Source organism: Octopus bimaculoides, chromosome 2, assembly GCF_046866305.1.
Source record: "Octopus bimaculoides isolate indiv1 chromosome 2, ASM4686630v1, whole genome shotgun sequence".
Classification (NCBI taxonomy): domain Eukaryota; kingdom Metazoa; phylum Mollusca; class Cephalopoda; order Octopoda; family Octopodidae; genus Octopus; species Octopus bimaculoides.
Genome location: NC_142929.1, coordinates 706,642 through 732,827, shown reverse-complemented (window position 1 = coordinate 732,827; position 26,186 = coordinate 706,642). Strand labels below are relative to the sequence as shown.

The window sequence follows — 26,186 nt, the reverse complement described above, 5'->3', positions numbered from 1 at the left end:
TGCCAGTCACCTAGTCACCTACCGTTCTGACAGACACACTAGCCAAATTGACTATATCCTCGCCAGGAAAAAGGAAAGATGGCTGCTTATAACTGCCAAAACCTTCCCAGGCGAAGAATGTATCCCACAACATAGACTAGAAGTTAGTGACTTCAGGATCAGGGCTAAGTGGTTACCCAGAAGATGACCAGCTTGGAGGAGAAGGGTCTGGAAGCTCAAAGATCCTGCGAATGGACAGAGATTTAGAGACATATTACTCGAAGCCTTTGACAAAATAGAAGGGGATATAGCTTCCCACGATGTAGAAGACAACTGGAGATTTCTACGGGACAATCTACTGAGGGCGACTGACCAGATCTGTGGATGGTGCAAAGTCCCCTCTCGACCCAAAATAACGTGGTGGTGGAACAATGTTGCTGACAGGGCCATTAGACAAAAGAAACAGGCTTGGAAGAACTGGAAGAATGGTAGTAGCAGGAAATTGTATCAGACTGCCAGAAGGGAAGCTAGGCGACAGGTTTATTTAGCCAGAGAAGCAGATAAGAAAAAGTTTTCCAATGTTCTGCGCCGCTGAGGACGAAAGACTTGAGGTATTTCGTGTTGCAAGACAGTGTGTGAGAGAGAATCGTGATGTCGTAGGAGAGAAATGTGTTCGCATGGATGATGGTACACTTGCACTAATCGAGGCTGCAAAAAAAGAGGTTTGGAGACGCCACTACGAAAGATTGATCAATAAAGAGAATGAATGGGAGAAAGAGAGTCTGCCGAATGTCGACCCAACAGAGGGACCAGCTATCCGAGTTGACAGTACCATGGTAGATAAAGCAATTAAGAGTATGAAGACAGGGAAGGCCCCCGGCCCATCGGGAATCACTGCAGAGATGCTCAAAATATCTGGCAGTGTCGGCTATAGCCTAGTCACCCGTATTGTTAACCAGGTGATACATGAAGGAGTCATACCCAATGACTGGTATAGCAGCACCATAGTCAATTGCTATAAAGGTAAAGGTAACGCTTTAGATACAAATAATTACAGAGGCATCAAGCTGTTAGATCAGGTAATGAAAGTCATGGAGAGGGTCATAGCCCAACTAATTAGGGAGAGGGTCAGTTTAGACGATATGCAGTCTGGTTTTGTGCCAGGTATAAGCACCACTGATGCTATATTTCTGGTAAGGCAGCTGCAGGAGAAATACCTAGCCAAAGATAAACCTCTGTACTTGGCTTTTGTTGACATGGAGAAAGCCTTTGTCAGGGTCCCTTGATCCCTTATCTGGTGGTCAATGAGGAAACTAGGGATAGATGAGTGATTAGTGAGAGCTGTATGAGCCATGTACAGGGATGCTGTCAGTAGGGTGAAGGTTGGCAATGAGTACAGTGAAGAATTCTGGGTAGAGGTAGGGATCCACCAAGGTTCAGTCCTCAGCCTCCTCCTATTTATCATGGCCCTCCAGGCAATAATAGAGGGATTCAAGACAGGCTGACCCTGGGAGCTTCTCTATGCTTATGACCGTGTACTAATTGTTGAGTCACTATCAGACTAGAGAAGTTTCTGGTGTAGAAGCAAGGACTAGACTCAAAGGGCCTTAGAGTCAACCTAGCTAAAACCAAAGTCCTAATAAGTAGGAAGGCAGACAAACCACAAACCCCTTCAGAGAGATGGCCCTGCTCGATCTGTAGAAAAGGCGTAGGTAGAAACTCTATAAGATGCACCCAGTGTAAGCTATGAACACATAAGAGGTGCAGCAATATCAAAGGAAGGCTAACTAGGGAGTTAGTTTTTGTATGTGGCCGATGCTAAGGAGCAATAAACACTGAAAATGTGCAGAAATGTATATATATATATATATATATATATATAGATAGATAGATAGATATAGATATACATATGTGTATGTGTATATATATATATATATATATGTGTGTGTGTGTGTGTGTGTGTGTGTGTGTGTGTGTGTGTGTGTGTGTATATATGTATATGACCGGTGTAGCAGCACCATAGTCAACTGCTACAAAGGTAAAGGTGATGCTTTAGATACAAATAATTACAAAGGTATCAAGTTGTTCGATCAGGTAATGAAGGCCACGGAGAGGGTCATAGCCTAATTAATTAGGGGGAGAGTAAGTCTAGATGGATACAGTTTGGGTTCGTGCCAGGGAAAAAGCACCACAGATATATATATATATATATATATATATATATATATATATATATATGTGTATGTATATATATACATACATGTATATATATACACACATATAGACGTATATAGACATATGTATATATATATATATATGATGGCCATCCACTCGTGACCGAGGATGACCATTGCCGACCTTCAGGAACAATGTGCGCTCTGGACTAACTTATATTTTGCATTTGTGACTCCTTTGGTGGCTAATGAGCCCTGCTCTTGACAAGCATACACGACTGCAAACATTACAGATTAAGCTTTCCCCATTCACTATACGAACCGTGCACTTTTGCGCAGCTCGCTTAAGTTCTTCATGCTGGATACGTGCTCTCTCAAAAGTGTTGATCCCCTCAACCTGCTTCCTCCATCCGTGGCGATTACAGGCATTGTTCTCCCTCCCAGTCAGTGTCCTGCATATCACAGGCCTTTAATGAAGACTTGACACAGTCCTTAAATGACAGCCTTGGTTTCTGCCGGAGTCTCCTTCCATTCACAAGTTCTCCATAGAGCATCTGCTTAGGAATCCTGCTATCCTTCATTCTAATAAGGTGTCCAGCCCAACGTAACCGGTGCCTGTGCACCATCGCCTCAATACTCAAGATATCAGCTGTCCTCAAGACCTGTGTGTACATATCTATATATATCTATCTATCTATATATATATATATATATATATATATATATATATATATATATATATATATATATATATACATACATACATATATATACATTACATAGATATGTGTATATATGTGTATACATATGTGTGTGTATGCATATAAACATGTATATTCATGCATATACGTGTCTCTACTTGTGTGCATATATATGTGTGTGTGTGCGTGTGTATATGTGTGTGTTTGTGCATATAGTAACAGAAAAGGAGGTATTTTGATTATCTCCCCATGGTGAATTGTAATATTATTAAGAAATTAAAGAAGGAAAATGCACACACTTTACATAGTTTTAATATATCTTGTGTTGTGTTTGTTGACCGGTTTCGCTTTTGCTATTCATGACATGAAAATTTATTTAAATACGTATTATCTTAAATTTTTTGGTTCGTGTTGTGTGTGAAATTTATGAGTGAATGATTCAACAAGTAGAATAATCTAAGGGGAGGTAATTGGTTATCGATATTTTGCGCACTTCATGCTACATAAGTGAATTTTGTGTCGAATCGACATGTTCATTCTGCAGTGTTTAAATAATAGCAGTCACAGGATGCCAATTATTGGATACCAAGAAAAATAACATCCGAAAAAAGCAGGTTACTGAGTTATTTTGAACAATTTCTACGAGTACAAGTTTTTTTTATCATTCTGTCTCTCTCTTGAAGTGTCAATAGCAATACTGTCAGTTTTGTAGAAAGGTGAAGAGAAACAAAAGTGATCGAGCAACAGTTTACAAAACTTCCTGCAAGTCTGTGGTATTCAGCAGTTTGTTTCCATTAATAAGTGAAACCTTTTATTAGAAATAAATGGATAACAGTAAAAGCCAAATGTTGCACTAATTTGCTTCAGAACTGAATATTGTAACATAGCCTGGTTATATGTTGGAACAAATAGCCCTTGACAGTTTTAAAAATTATTTTAGATTAATTTTTACAGATTTATGAAATATTAATAATCGCTTTTCAGATACGTTGATGAATCAGTGAAATTTGAAGGGAAAACAGAAATGTAAAATGTAATTAGAAATTTTATTCACAAAAATAAAATACTGCCATAAGTTATCAAATTCTTGTAAGTTTTAATATTTCATCAATTATAATTTCTTCATTTTTAATTAGTATTTTATCAACAAAATAGAAAGATTTTACAAATATATAACAAGAATATTCAAAGGTAAATTTATCAGTGCAAAGAAAAAATTATACTAAAACACAAATATTCTCTTAGTGTGAAAATCCATGAAGAAAATAGTTGAGGTTTTTTGTTTTTTTTTTGTTATAATTTATTTAATTTTGTAATTTTCATGCTGTAGATTATGTCCTGGATTACTGGTTGTTTATGAGCTTCGTATCTTCCTAAGGTTTAGTTCTTTGATTTATATAACTGGAGAATAGTGATGAGCAATTTTTCTGAGATAATGTCTTATCTTGAGATCTATTGGTCCTTAAGCTACAGAAACAGAACTTTATTCTTTTATTTCTCATGAAAAGATAATATAGTAATTTCCTTGTTATGTGTTATTCGTTATTTGTTTGTTAGTTTGTTTTTTACAGCTGAAGTGAGAATGGTTATTCATGAAGGTCTAGGAAAGGGTTTCCAATGCATTTGTAAAAAAATTAAACAATTCCTCCGAATCTTGCAATGTGATCTTCATTTATTTATGACCCATAAATAAAATTAGTTGGTTTGAGCCACCAACTTGGACCTGCCCGTGTTGGGATACGATTGGGTGTTTGAAAAAAACCTATCAAACTCGTCAGTTGTATCTTTCTTTGTAATATTGATTTCAAAGTTTGGCACAGGGCCAATAGTTTCGAGACAGTGGGTAAGTTGATTACATCGACCCTAGTATGCAACTGGTACATATTTTATCAACCTTGAAATGATGGATGGCAAAGTCAACCTCGGCAGAATTTGGAAGATAGACGAATCGCCGCTAAGCATTTCACCTGGCATGCTAAAGATTCTGCCAGCTTTGCCGCCTTATCTCTCCTTATAACATTGATTTTTCTCATATCAATTGACAGAAGAGTGTTTGGAGAAAAATATCTTACAATATTTAGTTTTGATTCAGATTTCAAAGCCCTCCAATCTCGTCTTTCTTTGAAATACTGGGTGAAATATAACCACCTTCCACTGAATTCACGATCAAATGTTAGAAATGTCTCACATTTCTCACATTAGTATATTCAATTAAATCTAAATTTCTGCTACACTGAGATGTGTAGTTGATTGACGGCAGATAGGGCTAGGAAATGCAGTGTTGACTCAAGCAGGAATTTAACTCCCAAATTAAGATTGAATATTGTAAGCTCTCCAATCCAGCATATTCCCGTTTCTGCCTTTCATCCCCTTACCTCTGTTTCCATATGACTAAAACATTGGAAACGATTTGTATCACGTCAACAATGATTCTATGTCGATGGCTATGTCTATGTCTATTCTATGTCTATTCTATGTCTATGTCTATGTCTATTCTATGTCTATTCTATGTCTATGTCTATGTCTATTCTATGTCTATGGCTAAGACGCTCAACGACCCGTACATGTAAATTTATATTAGGAATTGCAAAATAGTAAAGGCATTTTTTTTTATGTTGTGATAATTAAATATGCATACACTAAACTAAAATCCATTTCTTAAAACCAATGCATATTTAGTGTATGTTCATTGCAGCAGGTCTAATCATTTGTAATTCATTTCTACAACTGTGTGTGTGTGTGTGTGTGTGTGTGTGTGTGTGTGTGTGTGTGTGTGTGTGTGTGTGTGTGTGTGTGTGTGTGTGTGTCTGTGTGTGTGTGTGTGTGTGTGTATGTGTGTGTGTGTGTGTGTGTGTGTGTGTGTGTGTGTGTGTGTGTGTGTGTGTGTGTGTGTGTGTGTAATGTTTGGTTTTCTTTTCATTTTAATATTAAACAATGCAGACTATTTACAAAGTAAATTGAAAGGCTCAGATGATTTGGCCTGCAAGTTAGTTAAAAGTATTTATTTAACCCTCACCAAAACTTACTCAACCGCTTCTTGTTTCGTCACAATTATTGGCCCTTTACATCTCAGAAACAAGTTATTCTGAATTAAAGGTTGTTAACTATTAAAATCAGTTCGGCAAAATTAGTGAGATTTATTCACTTAAATAATTTTTCTGTTTTCCACATTTCTTTTCAAGAAACTTAAGTCGGTCGATATGCATTCATATTTCATCCAAATCTGAAAATATATAATTATTATTTGAGATACAGAAAGTACAGAGCAGTTTTGTAAACGACAAATCACCAGCTTTGGATGGTTTGTCCAATGAATTTCATGGTTATATGCTATACTTGTTCAGTGATCTCTTGTCAAACATCTATTGCAACTGGCAGCAAAAGAGAGTTTTCAATTCTGTGAGCCGGGGTATGTTAACACTGGTGAAAAAGAACATCAACAATAGGGTTATTACAGAAAATTTCCAGCTCGTAACCTTCCTAAAGACAGAGTTTAAAATTTTTGCTATGATGTTAGCAAAGAGGTTGGTGCTTGTCATAAGTGGTTTGGTCGGAGACATTCCAACACGTGTATGATCCCCACTAGTCTTTTACAACCTCTGCTTCATGTGAGGTAGACAAAAAGTTGGTCGAGGGCTCATGCCTTTAGTATTCAGAGTGATTCTGGATTTGTGGGCTTCCTTGATTGGCCCCTAGTTGGAGTTTCTCCTGTATCAAAATGAGATGAAGACATCATTGATGTCTTCCCATACATTGTATACTTGTGTATATTTTTATCTCTTTTCACTGTATTTTCCCTTTCTACCCTCATCTTTTATCTAAATTTCAAGTCTTGTGCCCAAAATAGAAAGGATTATTGTTGTTGTTGTCGTAGCAGAGTGTTTCCTTCTTAATAGTTCCATTATATATTATGTAAATATTTCTCAAATTTTGGGTGACTTTTTCTGATTAATTTTCAATGTGAGATGAGCGGTAAGTTTAACTTTATTTTTCTAACTTACAAAGTGCAAAAATAGACATTCTGAACACAAACAAGAGCCTGTATGCCCCAAAAAGGCAAAATAAACTTGATTTTGCACAATAAATACTGAAAAACAAAACAACAAAGTGAAACTATTGAAGGAAACACTAACATTCTTGCACAAAATAGTGATAAGAGAATTACTAACAAAATTTCTGAACAAAACAATTTGTTGCATGGCAACAGTTCGTATATACAAGCGTTTTCCCTGCTATATAAAGAAAGCAGTGTGCATGCTTGTACTTTTGCATCTGCTTTTAATAGTAGCGGTAGTTTGAAACATGAACAAGTTGATCGAGAAGACATCTGACAAAATTTTGTGTGTAAGACAGATGCATCCCTATTGGACATTTTGTTGTTCTGTAGAAAAAGACAAAAAAATGAAAATCACTTACGTATCACTGAAAATGGAGAGGTTTTCTTTGCGCTCAAGAAGGAGTAATCAGAGCAAGTCTTAGCTGATGTGAGGAGTGATATCTTGTCCATAGATTGAAGTGGAGCCACAGAAACTTGTGACTCTGCTTTTAAAACTGAGAACAGCTTGAGTTGGCTAAATCCGACATTATTAGTGTCAGCCAAGTGAAGTTGACTGAATTCGAGGATCACAGTCAAAGGTATTGGCTTTGTTGTTGACTCTTGTTTTACCTTTATGAACATAGAGTAGAGAGAGGTGAATACGGGGGGGGGGCAGTGTTATATGGTCTGCTGCATCTCAATGGAAATATGTCTCTTAAAGATACTGAAAATCAGAGACCACTAACTTTTCAAGAATGCAGACAGAAGGGTGATGAGATTAGTAATGTCTATAATGCCAAGACGCCTAGTTTCTATACAGTTGATAGCAAAAACCATGGAAGGGCCTTATGCTCTCAAATGATTTTTGCTATATGTGTAACACAAACCCACAGCAGCAGAATCACTTGGGCAAGTCCCAAAAATTGCTGCTATTTTCAAACCTCTATCAGTTGATGCTTCAATATCGGCTGAGAGGGAAGCCGAGAGTGCTTTCTCCTGCTTATTTTCCATTATGACAGTTAGGGGAGGCGGAAAAGGGAATCAATCCACAGAGAAACTTTCATTATTCAACGTCAATAAAACAATCCTCAGTAATACACTGGAATCAACAGAAGACGTTCTAATGTATGAGGTTGCACCTTGTCGAAAGAAATCACATCTTCAAAAATATTAACATATTCACACCACTCACCCAAACAGTGCTTGATCATCGAAACGTTTCTGGATTAATTCAATAAACCTAAAATAGAAATAATTTCAAGATTTATAAACAAACTAACAGCAAAATAACAAAAGTAAATCATTTATTCAATTAAACTTTCTTTAATCATTACATTAAAAAGCAAAATGGAAATCTTTATCAGTTCCACAACCACAAACGGAATCGCAGTTTAACATCAGTTTTATGTAATCATTGTCGATACTCTTAGTTTAGCTATAAGCAGACCCTACCATATTGAAGGTTGATGGTTAATAAGTAGTTGTAACGTTGTTTCAGTAGTTAACAGGATTAAATTCAGCTTCTGCTGTGGATAAAATCTGGGAGAGATGAATTATGCCTGACAGATTGTGCTGTACATACTATGTAAAGTCAATGACTTCAGTGGTGACACTCTTGTCAGGCAAGGCATAGGAAAACAAAACGCCCCACCGAATTGTTTAGAACAGCAGTTCATAATTTTTATTGAATTCTTGCACAAAATGACAATATATCATTTTATGGAACAAAATCAACAACCATGTGTGTGTGTGTGTGTGTGTGTGTGTGTGTGTGTTATTCTAATCTGTAATTCAGGCCCGAACTTCAAACTACTGCTACACCCCTTCATAAAAGATATGTTTGGAATGGATGAATCTGACAAAATATGCCACATTGAGAGTGGGAGAAGGTCAGAGTCCTATAATGCAGGATTACGACAGAACTTGTTTGTTGCATTTGATTAACACTTCATGGGAAGCTGGTGAAATCCTCTTATTTCTTCATAGACATTTTGGAACATTGAAACAGGACCATAAAAACAAATATCGAAAGTTTGATAGGCTGTCAGCAGCCCATAAAGAATATGCTGAGTGTTGCATGTAAATGCAGATGGTCTCATAGAAACAAATCTATGTAATGAGGAGAGCTACGAGAATTAGGCTTGGATACCTGACGATTTTAATGTTTTAATAAATGATTCATTTGTTTATTTGTGTTTATACAACTCTTTGCGCTTGTATGGACTTATCTATAACAAATTCAATTCATCGAAAAGCTTAAAGAAGATTTTTGACACAAGTGACGTAATTTCAATCAATTCCAACATCACTTCCTAAACCTAATTCCTTACATCGCCATCAAAGAGAATCATGAATTACAAATGTCAATCTGAGGAAATTATAATGAAGAGTGTTTAGCAGAAATATTGAAAGTTGCCGTTAGAAAATTAATAATGAATTAATGAAATCTAGAAACTCTGTCTCATCTTTAGTGAATGTTACATCCTATTAAATTCTTTTTGCGGACACAAGGAAACTTTCCTTTCTGGACACTCCTCAATACTTTGAATACAGGAATTTCCTAATACTTTCATTAGACGAACTTTCTTTTAAAGTGTTCAGAAGGATTTTAATTGTTGACATAAAAAAAAGTCTTAAATAATTGGTTGCATTATACTCACTGGTTTTTTCTGTGTCCATGAAGTGCTTATGGCTGCAAAAAAAAAAAAGAGAAAAAATATGAATTGAAAAAATAAATTTCATTCTTACATTCATATGTAATGAAAATTCTTGAAGACATATTGGAAACATTTGCAGGTATGGCGCTTCAACACCACAAGGCACCAAGTGCCATTAAATGCAAGCAATAACTATCTTCTCTTTCATATCAAAACTTATATACTATGTATATATATTATATAGATATGTATAGATTATATTTGTATATATTACATAAATATTATGTTTATATATTATATATATAAATATATATATATATATATATATATATATATATATATATATATATATATATATATATATATATACGCACTCGTACCTAACACTCACAATCCCACACACATCGCAATCCAACACACACACGCACATCCACACACATACACACACACGCACACACACCCACATACACATACACACGCACACACACGTACACAGCAACGCACATATACACAACATACACATACACACAAACACACACGCACGCACAAAAACATACACATACACACACGCGCACGTACAAAATACACACGCACGCGTACCCAACACCTACAACCCCACACGAACACACACATACTCAAAAACTGCCTGCTGACCTTCCACTAACCATTGTCCATAAGCACCCACTAACTATTCCTCCTACTAATTCCTTCCACTACGTCACACACACACACACACAAACACACATACACACTAACAGATAAACCACCAAACCATGCACACACACACATACATACGCACACACACGTTCTGTTATTACACACACACTCGCAGACTCTCGCGCACGCACAGATATTCACCTCCCTTTTTCACTCTCCTGTCTTAGAAAGAACTTTTCCTTCACCACCTCCTCTTCCGGTCCTTTCATAATGTAACCTCGTGGGCATCGGTGCCATTTTTCTCTTCCTCCGTTTTTCCATTCTTCGAACTTTCCGTCTTTCCGACAAAGGGCTCCGCCCGAAACGTCATACTCTCTCTCTTTCCTTTCCCGAGCGTCCAATAACACTATCCGTATCACGTCCTCACTTTGTTGTTTTTTTGTTATTGTTTTTTGTGTTTTTTGAACCTATATCATCATCATCATCATCATCATCATCATCGTTTAACGTCCGCTTTCCATGCTAGCATGGGTTGGACGATTTGACTGAGGACTGGTGAAACCGGATGGCAACACCAGGCTCCAATCTAATTTGGCAGAGTTTCTACAGCTGGATGCCCTTCCTAACGCCAACCACTCAGAGAGTGTAGTGGGTGCTTTTACGTGTCACCCGCACAAAAACGGCCACGCTCGAAATGGTGTCTTTTATGTGCCACCCGCACAAGAGCCAGTCCAGGGGCACTGGCAACGATCTTACTTGGCTTGCCGGGTCTTCTCACGCACAGCACATTTCCAAAGGTCTCGGTCAGTAGTCATCGCCTCGGTGAGGCCCAATGTACGAAGGTCTTGCCTCACCATCTCAGCCCAGGTCTTCCTGGGCCTACCTCTTCCACGGGTTCCCTCAACTGTTAGGGTGTGGCACTTTTTCACGCAGCTATCCTCATCCATTCTCACCACATGTCCATACCAGCGCAATCGTCTCTCTTGCACACCACAACTGATGCTTCTAATGTTCAGCTTTTCTCTCAAGATACTTACACTCTGACGGGTATTCACATTGACATTACACATCCTACGGAGCATACTGGCTTCATTCCTTGCGAGCTTACGTATGTCCTCAGCAGTTACAGCCCATGTTTCACTGCCATGTAGCATGGTTGTTCGTACGCATGCGTCATACAGTCTGCCTTTTACTCTGAGTGAGAGTCCCTTTGTCGCCAGCAGAGGTAAGAGCTCTCTAAACTTTGCCCAGGCTATTCTTATTCTAGCAGCTACACTTTCAGCGCACCCACCCCCACTACTAACTTGGTCGCCCAGATAGTGGAAGCTATCGACTACCTCTAGTTTTTCACCCTGGAATGAGATAGAAGTTGTTTCCTTTTTGTTTACAGTCTTTATTGCACCTGAACATCTGCCACAAACAAAAACTAACTTGCTAGTTAACCTGCCTTTGATGTTGCTGCACCTCTTATGTGTCCATAGCTTGCACCGGGTACATCTTATAGAGTTACTACCTACTCCTTTTCTACATACTGAGCAGAGCCATCTACCTGAAGGGGTTTGTGTTTTATCTACCTTCCTACTTATTAGGATTTTGGTTTTAGCTAGGTTGACTCTAAGGCCCTTCAATTCTAGACCTTGCTTCCACACCTGAAACTTCTCCTCTAGTTCTGATAGTGACTCCACAATTAGGGCAAGGTCATCAGCATAGAGGAGCTCCCAGGGGCAACCTGTCTTGAACTCCTCTGTGATTGCCTGGAGGACTATGATAAATAAGAGGGGGCTGAGGACGGAACCTTGGTGGACCCCTACCTCTACCCGGAATTCATTGCTGTACTCATTTCCAACCCTCACCTTACTGGCAGCATCTCTGTACATGGCTCGCACAGCTCTCACTAACCATTCTTCTATCCCAAGTTTACTCATTGACCACCAGATAAGGGATCGGGGGACCCTGTCAAAGGCTTTCTCCATGTCAACGAAAGCCAGGTACAGAGGTTTATCCTTAGCTAGGTATTTCTCCTGCAACTGTCTCACTAGAAATAAGGCATCAGTAGTGCTTTTACCTGGCACGAACCCAAACTGCATCTCATCTAAATTGATTCGCTCCCTAATTAGTTGGGCTATGACCCTCTCTGTAACTTTCATAACCTGATCTAACAGCTTGATGCCTCTGTAATTATTTGTATCTAAAGCGTCACCTTTACCTTTGTAGCAGTTGACTATGATGCTGCTACACCAGTCATTGGGTATGACTCCTTCGTGTATCACCTGGTTCGTAATACGGGTGACTAGGCTATAGCCAACACTGCCAGATATTTTGAGCATCTCTGCAGTGATTCCTGATGGGCCGGGGGCTTTCCCGGTCTTCATACTCTTAATTGCTTTATCTACCCTGGTACTATCAACTCGGATATCTGGTCCCTCTATTGGGTCGACATACGGCAGGCTCTCTTCCTCCCATTCATTCTCTTTATTAAGCAATCTATCGTAGTGGCATCTCCAGACCTCTTTCTTTGCATCCTCATTTAGTGCAAGCGTACCATCATCCATGCGAACACATTTCTCTCCTACAACATCACTATTCTCTCTCCTACACTGTCTTGCAACATGAAATACCTCGAGTCTTTGGTCCTCACGGCGCAGAACATTGGCAAATCTTTTCTTATCTGCTTCCCCTCTGGCTAAATAAACCTGTCGCCTAGCCTCCCTTCTGGCACATTGGTACAATTCCCTGCTACCACCGTTCTTCCAGTCCTTCCAAGCCTGTTTCTTTTGTCTAATAGCCCTGTCTACCTCCTTGTTCCACCACCACGTTACTCTGGGTCGGGAGGGGACCTTACACCACCCACAAATCTGGTCGGTGGCTTTTAACAGGTTGTCCCGCAGAAATCTCCAATTGTCTTCCACGTTGTATGATGCTATATCCCCTTCTATTTCGTTAAATGCTTCAAGTAACTTGTCTCTAAGTCTCTGTCCATTTGCAGGGTCTTTAAGCTTCCACACCCTTCTCCTCCAAGCCTATCTAATTCTGGGCACCCATTTTGCCTTGATCCCAAAGTCGCTAACTACTAATCTATATATATATATATATATATATATATATATATATATATATATATATATATATATATATAATACATTATTTATATATATAATGTATATATCTTCATTTTCATTTTTTTCATTTTATCTAGTATCAGCTCATGAGCTGTGGCCATGCTGGGGCACCGCCATTTGGTGTTGCTACACAATTTTACTTCACGAATTTTACTTCAGGAATTGACATTTGGTGCATGAGAGAGTTTGATGCAGCTGCTCTCATCTGCACCTCCTGCCACAAAGTTGGTTCATCTGCGACACCTGACAAGAAGAGGTCCAGCCTCATCTTGAAGACACCTACATCCACCGCATGTAGGTCTCTCAGGTCCTTCGGGAGGATATTGAAGAGCTGTGAACCTCTGAAGCCCAGACTATTGCAGTATCTTGTCCTACATCTTGATGGCAAATTTGGAGTCCTTGGCACCATGCAATGGCGTCCAGTTCTTTTATTTGTGTAACTTTCGATGCCAAAGTTTGGGACAATTCCTTCGAGGATCTTCCAGATGTATATTATGGCATATCTTTCTCGCCTACGCTCTAAGGAATAAAGTCTTAATCTCTTGAGTCTTTCCCAATAGCTTATATGCTGCATAGAGGCTATCTTCTTCGTTTAGCTTCGTTGGATTGCCTCAAGTTCTGAGATTAATTTGACACTGGTTGGTGACCATAGCTGAGAGCAATAGTCAAAGTGGCTTAGGACAAGTGTCTTCCAGAGGACCATCATGGTTTCCTGATCTCTTGTTTTTAAAGTCCTAAGAATCCATCCGGTCAGTCGCCTGCATTTCATTGCCAATTTAGCAATATGCACATGAAAGGATGCATCATTACTCATGTAAATGCCCAGGTCTCACACTGCCTCTGCCTCTGGGATTGCAGTCCCTCCAGGTCCAGGGTATTTAATGGATAGTATTTTTGTTGCATCTAATGTAAATAAAATGTAAAATATACAAGAAATTCAGGTATTTTATCATATTTTGTCACTGGGTGACACAAAAGCTTTGGCTTCTGATAAATTTCTATAATTCATATATATATATAATGGTTTCACAAGCTCAGGGCATAAGTTGAAAGGACGAAAGACAAAGTCAGCCTTGAGGGAATTTGAACTCAGAACATAATGACAAACGAAATGCCATTAAACGTTTTGTCCGGCATGCTAACGATTCCACCAGCTTGCTGCCTTAATATACGTCTGTGTAGTTGAGATCATTGGTAAAAGAGGCGAATCGGAGAGGTACTTACTTTTTATAAAGCAGGAACAGAGCAATGATGAGGATGATACAGCATATGAAAATGAATATTGCAAATGCTACCAGCACCCACCACATGGGTGACCAGCTGCTAGCACGCGTCGTCTCAGGTTTGCAAGACTGGAAATAACAATAAAATAGCCCCCTTCAGTATGTGTATATATATACATATATATATTTATTAAGAGAAAGAGAAATTGATATACAAATATACAGACAAATAGATTGATAGATATTAATATTCAAATTGATATCGATATATGTGGGTATATTGATATACTTTCCTCCTATCCTCTCCTATTCACCTTCCTATAACATCTGCTTCCCAGATCTACACATACTTCAAAGGAAAATGTCTGCCGGAATTAAAATTCTTTGAACTAAACAAACAGTGCAACTCCAACTTGAAACAATTTTACTAAAAACTAGGTAAAAATAATTAGAATTTTGTGAAGAAGTATAAACAAGGAAGGAATTGCTACACACATTACTGTTCAAAACAATGACCCCAGCATCTGCACCACCACGATGCTGCAAAAACAAACAACAACAAAAAACACCAAAACGTGATAAGATTTGTAAAAACGGACACTAATAGAGTGACTAGTAAGAGTTAATTAAAAGAGAGTTATATTAGCAATTACTAAGGAGTCAATGAAACATAGAAGCAGATGGAATTAGAGGAAGATGTAAGAAAAAAATGGGAAAGAATGAGACAAAAAAACTGAGCTCAATGGCAGAAATAAGAATAGTTATAAATCATCGAATCCGTACAAAATGTATCAAGTTTCACCTTCTACATAATATATTGGAAATTACGTTAATTAGGAAGCTAAGAGGAAAATTATATCCTTTCATAATCATCATCTTAAAACTGGTCTAAATAAAAAAAAAATGATCCTAAAACTGAATTAGATAAAAAAAAAAAAAAAGGACGGCAACACCGAACGGAGGCAATGCATGGTTTTATATAAGTAAGGAACTGTTACAGAGTCTTAAAAATGTGTTAATAAAAATAATTAGAAGCAAGCAAATGGAAAAGGATTAGACTAATAATGGAACGAGATGAAGAACATAACTCTATGTAAAAAAAAAAATAAATAAAGAGCCAGACATATACTGGGGCTTAGATCACAAATATGGTGAAAAAATATCAAAACACAATTCTAAGTTGTAGAGTTGCGCTACATGGAGAAGTAAATCAGAGAAGGAACAATGAAAAGAGTGTTCTGGAAGAGAAAGATGTAATGTTAAGAGCACAAGATCAATGCTTAACTCCAAGAAAATATCACAAGCATGAAATACTGATATAAACAAAGACACAATTGGTTACAATAGCTTTTGCTACCCAATCCTAGCAAAGCCAGAATATATATAATCTTCAGATATTAGCCATTATTAGATTTAGAAGTGGTGCAGTGAAAGAGGAAACATGTTATCCGTGTTTTTTCCAAGATCCTTAGAAATATAGATGAAGTGAATTTCCGGTTGTCATAATTTGTAGTAAAGTGGCTGAAGAATCAGCCTGAGAGAGACTGACTTCCTATCCAGAGTGTCCGTTGTTTCTCATCCATTTGATACGATATAAACCGAATCTCTGTGCTTCATAAGATATCTGGTATTTAGTAAAGAATAGAAGAAGAATTAAGCAAATATTCAAACTTAAACTCATTAACTGATTTCACACCTTTGGTTGACAACATAGAGAAAAACAGAGCTTTTATACATACACCAGCTTCTAATGATGTTGTATAAATCTTCAAAACATTTTGTGCTGCAGGTTCTTTTAATAGTTCTTGAGTCTGCGACAGTGATAACATTTGGTCGTCCTTCTCCACCACAAAACACAAAGCAGTTCTGAAACATAGGGACACATTTCTAAGTTATAAACATAGTTATGAATCACAGGGATAGCTTTATAGTGCTATATCAATGTACATTCTTGTTACCTGAGAATTTCTCAACATTATTTCAAAAATGGCTGTGCTCAATAAGTAGATCCATAATCAAAGACGTTCTAGTCCTGGCCATCCAGCCATTCCCTTGAATATTGGTTATCTTATACTACATTTTCATTGTATTCCATTTCAAGACTTTGGGCAGTAATGGTTTTAAGATTTGGCAACGGAGGTCTCTTACAGACGACTGTTACAGATGACTCGTAGAGAGGACTCTTACAGAGAACTTCTACAGGGGGTTCTTACAGATGACTCTCATAGAGGATTCTCACAGTGGACTCTTACTGAGGATTATTATAGATGACTCTTACAGAGGACCCTTAAAGAGGCTCTTTCGTCGCCTCAAAAAAGGAGCAGTGGTTAGCAATAGTGTTTCACTCCAGAACAAGCATTTGAAGTTTTCTTGGAAGCCAACAAGATTATGTATTTCTATATAAAAACCAAGCAGACTACGGGTAACCTTACATCTTGAGTGTTGTGTCATTTTAAGTAATGTTTAATAGTCTTTCTAAATAGGTTTAGTTTTTGCATTGATCCATGAATCTTACTTTATTAATTATTCACATGATTAACCAGAATTGGAAGCATGTTTTGAACATGCTTTCAAATTCGTCAAAAAAATGAAGCACTATCTACAGTTGGTTTTACGTAAATTATATAGTTTTAACCCTGCATCTTTTATGTTTATTTGCCAATGTCTTTGTGTGAAATAAGCTCCATTTTCTTGCCTGGTATGCTGACAGGTAAGAAAAGCACAGAATAATGCATAATAGTCATACGATGCGATGATCTGTTGTGATACGATAACTGAAAAGCTAATGCCTTCATTTTGCCCGCAATACAACTTAAAACAATCATTAAAGTTTACAATGAATTTTGTTTTAGAATAAATAACCTTCATTACCTGTATCCTCTTCTGGTTTTAGATCTACTTTAATTAAATACACCTGAAGAATTGTGTTGTGTGATAAGTGTTTTACTTACCTGTAATAGTCTCCTTCTTGGTCAAGCTTTTGATGATAGCTTAATTCTTTGATCACAAATGTTCCAATTCCCAGTTTGTTGAGATCACTGAAACAAAAGTTCCCGAAAACAATTTGTATTATATACAATAGCCTAATCGGTGTCTATTAATCAAGAGTGCACATGTACATGTTGTATGTGTGTGCATGTTGGTGCCTGCATTTGTGTATGGATGTATGTGTGTGTGTGTGTATGATATATATATATATATATATATATATATATATATATCATCATCGTCGTCGTCGTTTAACGTCCGCTTTCCATGCTAGCATGGGTTGGATGATTTGACTGAGGGCTGGCAAGCCAGACAGCTACACCAGGCTCCAATCTGATTTGGCAGAGTTTCTACAGCTGGATGCCCTTCCTAACACCAACCACTCTGAGAGTGTAGTGGGTGCTTTTACGTGCCATCGGCACGAAGGCCAGTCAGGTGGTACTGCCAACGGCCACGCTCAAAATGGTGTATTTTATGTGCCACCCGCACAAGAGCCAGTCCAGGGGCACTGGCAACGATCTCGCTCGAAAAGTCCTTACACATGCCGCGGACACAAGTGTCAGAAAGGCGACGTTGGGCACAGGTGCCATCACAATTTCGATTTCGCTTGCCCCAATAAGTCTTCGCAAGCTGAGTTTCGTGTCCAATGAAGGAGATGACGCTGGCATGGGTGCCAGTCGTCGAAATTATAATTTTCTTTTGAAAAACATAAATAGTTTAGAAGTGCTCAAGTCAAACCCGTGGCGCTAGACAAGTATTATAGATACAATAGAAAAGGTTCAAATCAGGCAGACTACGATTAGCACATACATATACGGGTTTAATTAGGATAAAATAAGAAATGTCCAATCAGAAACATATATTGATATATTAGAAATATAAAAATATATAAATACTAAAAATATACAAGGACATACAGATATAAAAAACATAATAATAGAATATAGATAAAAATAATAATGGAATATAGAAAAAAAAGAGGTTTTTAAAAATTCAAAATATAATAGAGAGAAAGTAATGGGCATAAAAAAAGAGTTTTGGGGTAATATGTTAGAGGAAAATAAGGTGTTCCAACAATCGTTTTAGGAGTACATTCGTCCAGATTACATATGAATCTGAAGATTCATCCCCATCATCAGGGGAAAATGGTGTTTACACTAGATATGCATTTAATTCCTAAATGCAGATTTGCATGGTTAAAAATATAAGTGACAGCTGCATAATTATATATAATTATAAAACACTTCACAAACTATTATTCAGATTTTCATGTAACTGTTCATCAGACAATTGTGATAATACAGATTAGTAAACAATTGTTTATATAAATTGTGTGGATACCAATTCTAAGAAAAAGCTTTTATTCAGAGACCAATTAGAATAGTGGTGTAGAGAGGGGTGCAAGCTGAGATTTACCGTAGCGGAAATCAATATGCATTACAATTGCTGAATTGAAAATCTTGAAGATACGTTGCAGATATGAATGAAAAGTGTCAAAAATCAGAAATCACAAGTAATTAGAATAAAATATAATACAAGCCTAAAATTAATATTAAAAGTGGAGGGTAAAATAAACAAATAAAAATATCCTAATAATACAAAGAAAGAAAAAGAAAGGTGGCGGGGGGAGAACAGAATGTAGGAAAGTAGATGACAAACCTAAAAATAATTTCAAAGACCCCGGAAACTGTCCTTTAAATGGTAATTGCCTAATTGAAAACATTCTGTAAAGAGTTAAGGCACAGATTGAGAACATCCCTACGTACAAAACTTATATTGGTGACACAGAAAACCGCTTCAAAATGAGACTTCACTCACACAAAAATTCCTTCAAACATCTTGTGAACAAGAAGCCTAGCTAAGCACGTACAACAATTAAAAAAAGCTGACTCTTCCCCATTTAAGATATATTGGAGAAAGCTAACCTTTACAAGTATGGATCATGCCGAAATTTTACGAGATGTTTGTTGTTTTTCAGTGAAAACTATTCTATATTGTTCCAAGACAAATCTCCACTGAACTGCAAAATGGAACTTCTGGTTTTCTCAATTGGAAAGTTCTGAGAATGCAGGAACACATTCTGCGGACCATGTCAACTTTGCTGTTTATATGAGCGGCCCCGCTTATGTTGTTGTCCACAATTATTCCCAAGTCTCTGATGTTGTTGGATGTGCCATGAGAGTTTCACCTGAATGAAGGAAGTACAGGAGTTTCAAGATATCCTCTCTTCCAAAGTGGATTTACTCAAATTTCTCCTCGTTCAGCAGCATTTTCTCGTTCATTGGATGACAGCCAATAAATCTGACTGAAGACATATCTGATCACCCACTTCATTGATGGCCTTCTGGATCTTGGAATCATCTGCAAAGATTCTTATGTTATTGTGTTTGATGATGTCGGTAATGTCATTGATATAGATTATGAAAAGAAGTGAGCCCAACACAGTGCCTTGTGGAACACCGCTACTGACTTTGGCTGGGCTTGATTTTACTCCTTCGACTACAACGTGTTGGGTTCAGCCTGTCAGGAAACACTTTTGATCCATTTTAGTAACTTTCCAGAGACACCAATGCTGGATAGTTTTTTCAAGAGGATCTTCTGATCCACCCTGACAAAGACCTTGCCGAAATCAAGGTAAATGGCATCAGTATTCGAGCCCCCTCCCAAAGCTCTCAAAATGTCATCAAGGTGATACAGCAGCTGTGTTAAGCAGTTCCTTCCATTACGGAACCCATGTTGGTTGGGGTTCAGCAGTCTGTTGCTTTCAAGAAAGTGGGTTATCCGTGATCTCACCACCCTCTCAAATACCTTGATGATATGAGAGGCCATCGAGATCGGTCGGTAGTTCACTGGAAGGGACTTGCTTTCCTTTTTTGAAAATTGGGACAGAAAGTTCTCAGGAATATAACCAGCATCCAGTGAGTTCCTCAACGGATTAGCAAGAGGAGATGCAAATTGGTGTCGACACACCTTCAGGACACAAGCAGGGAACTTATCAGGGCTTACTGCTGAATTGTGTTTAATTTCGTTTATTGCCGCTAAGACATCAGGGGCACCAAACCTTTATGTCCGATATAGGGTGTTGAGGATTAACATCACTGATACAGTCCAGATCGGCAATATCAGAATTGCTAAACACAGAGCAGTACTGTTTCTGCAGTATCTCATTCAAGGTTTTGGCATTATCATGAAGGAAAATGGCAGTTCCACCTTTCCTTCTGTCAACTTGATATATCTGAGCTCACAAGCCAACAAAATGCATGTGAGCAATATAGGAAAGGTATACACTTATATAAAAATATTTCAGGGGTGCTTAACAGATTGTTTCTGTTTTCAGTTGATAACCAACAAACTAGAGGTTGGATGTTTAGGGATGAAGTATTTTAAAATGCATAATGGCTACAACTAAACATTCTCTGTTACTTTCCTGTTTACACTTACTTTATTTTGAATAAGATTCTGACATTAAAAAAGTGACAGAGAGGAACAAAAACGGTAACTTACGAAATTAGTTCTGCACTCTTCGGTTGACTCACATCTAACTTGTCGGGTAGAATCAATCTGGTTTGCTGACGTGGTTGGATCACATAGATCTGATCAAAAAAGATGAAAGAAAATAACTCAACATAGGCACAAGTGTGGATCCATGGTAAGAAGTTTGCTTCCCAACCACATGGTTCTGGATTCAGTCCTACTGAGTGGTACCTTGGACAAGTGTCTTCTATTATAGCTTCTGGCCAACCAAAGTCTTGTAAGTCAATTTGTTAGAGAGAAACTGGAAGAAGCCCGTCGTATATATATATAAATGTGTGTGTGTGTGCGTCTTTGTACGCATGTATATGTCTATATGTATGTGTTTGATCTCCACTACCCTTGAATAAATATATATATATATATATATATATATATATATATATATATATATATATATATATATATATATATATATATACATACAGATAGATAAAGCTGGTCTTTGGGATTACCCCAGGTTTCGCATACATAAAGTGCTTAGCTTTACAACATATCATCAGAGCCCAAAACCTGTTGGCAAATGGCCTCTGTAGCAAGTAGCCTCTCTAGAAAATGGAGGAAGAAAGGATTGTCTCCCTTTGGCTGTTTCTCGTAATCGCCTCTGTTATTGTGTGGATCCCATGACCCCAGCAGGAATTTCCTGAAGTGCAAACAGGGTTCAAAAGCTTCCATTCTAGAGTGAAGGTTGTTCCTCGGGTTCAGGGACTCTTTTAATATCCTTACCCATTCGGCTATGAACAGTTTACAACGCTTCGTCCCGTTCATGTAGAGGCCTGGATTTCTAAGATTCTCCATGATATTACGTGTGGAATTTCTTCATCCTTCAACCACCGAACATGGCTGGCTAATGATGCAGTATATCTCCTTTCCGGTACCCTGAAAGAGGATCTGTGGTTGGAGAAGCGTTGCTTGAACGTGTTACCAGAGCATCTGATGTATCAGAAAAAAGTTTGATGGTTGGATATCTTTCACATATCCCATTATACGTTATCCTTTCAATTTCAACATTTCATAGTATGGTAATGTGGCGAACTGACAAAGTCACTTCTGCATCAGATAAAACGCTCAGTGGCATTTCTTCTGGCTTTACATTTTAAATTCAAATTCTACTGAAGACTACGTTGCCTTTCATCATTTCGAGGTCGATAAAACAACGTACCAGTTGAGTACTGGGGTCGATATAATGGCCACCTCCTCAGACACCAGGCCTTGTGCCTTATGAAGAAAGAATTATTTTGCAGAAAGACAGACAGATGGATAACTAGGTAGGTAGGTAGGTAAGTAAAGAGACAGGTAGGCAGACAGACAGACGGACAGATAGAGATTACTTACCAGAAACTTCATTGTACTGTAATAATTTGAATTCAGTGCATCTTCTCCGCGTATAGTGATGATGAAATGACTGCCAACAAATATCTTGTAGTTTGGTAGGTTCGTGAATATTCGTCCATCATTACGAGAAATTACAAAAGCATTTTCAGTTGAATATAATGTGTTTGTCTGAGGAATATTGCATTTGATCTTCTCAATAGTATATTTCACCTTGTTATAAAGGTAGCTGTCAAGGTCCGTGCCAGTCACTTTGGCAACTTCTTTACCAGTCTCAGATTTATCGTAGATCACTGTGAGTGAAATAAAAACAAATATTCTATTCAAAGTGTATAATTTCTTTTATAATCGCCATCAGTATATTTCCTTTCTTTCTTATCTTTCATATTATGAAGCCTGGCTAACATTCTGGAAAAATCTGTTCTCAATAAAAAGTAATGTCTTGTGAATGGATTTGGTGGAGAGAAACTAAAAGAAGCCTGGTGTGTGTATATATATGTATGTGTGTGTGCGTGTGCGTACATACACACACACACACACACACACACACACAGGGGTTGGACAAAACAATGGAAACGCCTAGCATCATAGCATCATAATTTTGAAATATTTATAAAACCGTCAAAAGTTTGTTTATTTTAATGTTTTTTTATTTATCATTAGTGTTGCTTAATATGTTTTGCTAAAATTGCTGGGGTTTTTTTCAGATATCATCAGGAAAAGGTAATTAAAATTCATTAAAACGACAGATCAATCGGACTTTCAAAGAGGTCAAATTGTTGGTGTTCGTATGGCAGGTGCTAGCGTAATGAAAACAGCTGAAATATCCTCCACCATCATCACTGCCAGAATTGGAGACTGTTTTAGCTGAAGAATGGACGAAAATTCCTTTGGAAACAATTCAAATTTTGTACAAGTCTATACTCCATAGAATTCAAGCTGTAATTACTGCCAAAGGCGGTCCTACCCCATATTAAAATAAATTTGTTTGAAATTTTAAGGTGTTTCTGTTATTTTGTCCAACCCCTGTATATATATATAGTTTAATGTACACAGTATATAGTTATAACCTATTAAAAGTTTCATACATTGAAGATATATTTAGGCAGGTTTTAAAACATGCCTCATATTTCCAAGTAATCTTCATGGACCTCTGGGCACATGGCCTATACAAGTTACAAATCAGGACAAGAGAATGAGAAAAATCACGAGATGAAGGTGTGTTCAGAAAGTGGAACGGTGAATAGAAAGGAACAATGGAAAAAGAAGAATTAGAGTTATATCCCCTTTGATTGTAGAGTCGTAAGTCTATGTGGTGTAGAATCAACGGAAGATGTCTAAAGTCTGTGATTAGAGCGGCTCGGTTTGGGGAGGGTGGTGTTCTCCAAAAGAAACTTGTCCATATGCTTGTATTTGCTGATCATTTCTGATCCTGAATTCAGCATTGTGGTAGAATTCTTAGATTTAAAAACGATATGTGATCTATCAGCTACACATAATTTGCATTATTTGTTATCAATTAACATATGGCATCAACTTTTCAATGATTTTCCACTTGATTGTGGTGGTGTGGAGTTGGTCTTCAAATCCCACACATGGCTAACCAACTTAATGGCTTTCTTTTCATCCATAAACTGGAACGAGGGCAGGTAGTTAGCAACTTTTGAAAAGAAGAATTTATGTGAAGGCAACTTCAAAAGTCGTGATGCTCCTACCACTGATCTTCCTAACTCATAACTATGTATTGTGTACATTAAGCAATGTTTATCTCTCACCAGATGGAGTCCTTTTTTGCTGATATTACCTTAACAGAAAAGTAAACTCTGCATGTGTGAGTGTGTGTGTGTGTGTGTGTGTGTGTGTGTGTGTGTGTGTACTACTTGTAATGAAGGCGGTATTCACTCGGGCTGTATTGAGCAGGTTCCGACCAACGAGTTCACCACATCCTTCACGAATGCTGACCACATCCAACAGTCGGCTCTGACATCTCAGCAGGTAGAATAAAATAATCCAGCTTGCAAATTTGACAAATGCTCCATTGGGAGAGCCAAGCCTGTCGGATAGCACAGACACCATAGCCATAGTTGTCATTCGTTATTGAAGTGTGGAGTTCATGTTTGGAGTTTCAGTGGGAATACAAGTCCACGTGTGGTCCCTGGTCACATGCATACACACGTTAGGACAGTGTGGTCCATAGCAGCTCATTTTGCCATCGATTATTGATAATGACCTAGCCATCGCCAATTACCAGAGCAGACATAACCTGCGTTTGTGTGTGTGTGTGTGTGTGTGCCTTTGTGCCTGTTTGTCTCCCACTACCACTTGACAATTTGGTGTGTTTACGTCCCCGTCGTTTAGCCAACAAAAAGGAGAGCTATAGGAAAAGTACTAGGCTTAAAAAATAAACCTTGGGGCCCGATTCATTCGACCAAACTTCTCCAAGGCAGTGCCACAGTATAATGATTGAAAAGAATAAAGGTAAAAGACACACTGCACATTGCACAACTGCACATTGCACAACTGCACATTGCACAACTGCACACTGCACAACTGCACATTGCACAACTGCACATTGCACAACTGCACATTGCACAACTGCACATTGCACAACTGCACATTGCACAACTGCACATTGCACAACTGCACATTGCACAACTGCACTATTATAGTCAATTGCTATGGCATTGTACAACGATCAATTAAGACAAATTAGATATTGAAAATTAATTATTCATTACTCCGAATATTTTCGACTGAGTCTAAAATATAGCATCTCTCAACTGCTAGAATGCCAGCCTCAATACGAACGAGTGAGAAATCAACCAGGAATCAAAGACTACCATTTTGTTCAGCTCTCAAACATTTTATGAACAATATAGTTGTTTTTACTCACCTGCAAATCTTTCTTCTACATCGAATTGTGGACCATTATCATTCTTATCTTGAACATTTACCGTTATTTTTTGTATTTGATCAGCCTCAATTCTAGGAGAGGATGAATTAGCTTCCGATTCTGGCACTACTCGCACACATAAGGTATACTTTGAAATTTTTTCATAATCTAAAGAAGCATTAGTTAATATGACTCCTGATAGTGGCTCCAGAAGAAAAGCGTTCATGTTGGTATTAGTACCTGGAAAACACAATCATCATTGAATGTTTTAAATACACATACATAGATACATACATAAAACATATATATATATATATATATATATATATATGTATGTATGTAGGTAAGTATGTACATATATGTGTGTGTGTGTGTGTGCGTATTCTTTTATGCATTTAAGCCTAAAGGCCATGGACATTGCTGCCTTCTCTTGAGTTTCTTGCCTGTGATGTAGGTTCATTCGGGACTTGTCCATATGTTTACATTTCAGATCTAGAATGGCTGCAAGTGTGAAGTTCTAAAATGTCTTGGACGAACTGGTGTAGATGTGGACTCATTGCACAAGGGTGTTTGGGGTTGCCGATATCTGAGCAGAAGGACAAAGTTTTAGGTCTTATGGTTTCTGGTCCTCCTTGTCCTGCACTATAGTTGTGAAACTTGGACAGTGTCTCTGTGCCCTCAAGAGTCTTCTTGCACTGCATTTGGTACCTGGACACTTAGTATCCATTATAGGTTAACATAGGATGGATTTTTCTCTGGGCTGCATTTTCGGAATGAAATTTGCTCATGCCCCACCAAAGGTCCAGAGACAGGGTTAAAGGAGATAACCTCGGATTCGAAATCAGAACATTATCATTGATAACTTTCTCCTCCAATATGTGGATCCTTGTTACTAT

The 26,186-nt window shown here is 37.8% G+C and overlaps 1 protein-coding gene across 1 annotated transcript in view; it reads right to left on the bottom strand.

The window, feature by feature from the left end:
* Positions 1-3,881: 3,881 nt before the first annotated feature.
* Positions 3,882-26,186, bottom strand: part of LOC106870759 (cadherin-87A) — a 121,480-nt gene continuing 99,175 nt past the window's right edge. Inside the window, exons 33-41 of the mRNA XM_014916956.3 lie at positions 25,291-25,530; positions 22,401-22,690; positions 21,039-21,127; positions 17,498-17,584; positions 16,286-16,412; positions 14,548-14,675; positions 9,551-9,582; positions 8,083-8,130; positions 3,882-6,077 (exon numbers count right to left, since the gene is read on the bottom strand). Of these exons, the coding sequence (XP_014772442.2) occupies positions 8,117-8,130; positions 9,551-9,582; positions 14,548-14,675; positions 16,286-16,412; positions 17,498-17,584; positions 21,039-21,127; positions 22,401-22,690; positions 25,291-25,530 (1,007 nt within the window). The 3' untranslated portion in view covers positions 3,882-6,077; positions 8,083-8,116. The remainder of the gene's footprint in view (positions 6,078-8,082; positions 8,131-9,550; positions 9,583-14,547; positions 14,676-16,285; positions 16,413-17,497; positions 17,585-21,038; positions 21,128-22,400; positions 22,691-25,290; positions 25,531-26,186) is intronic.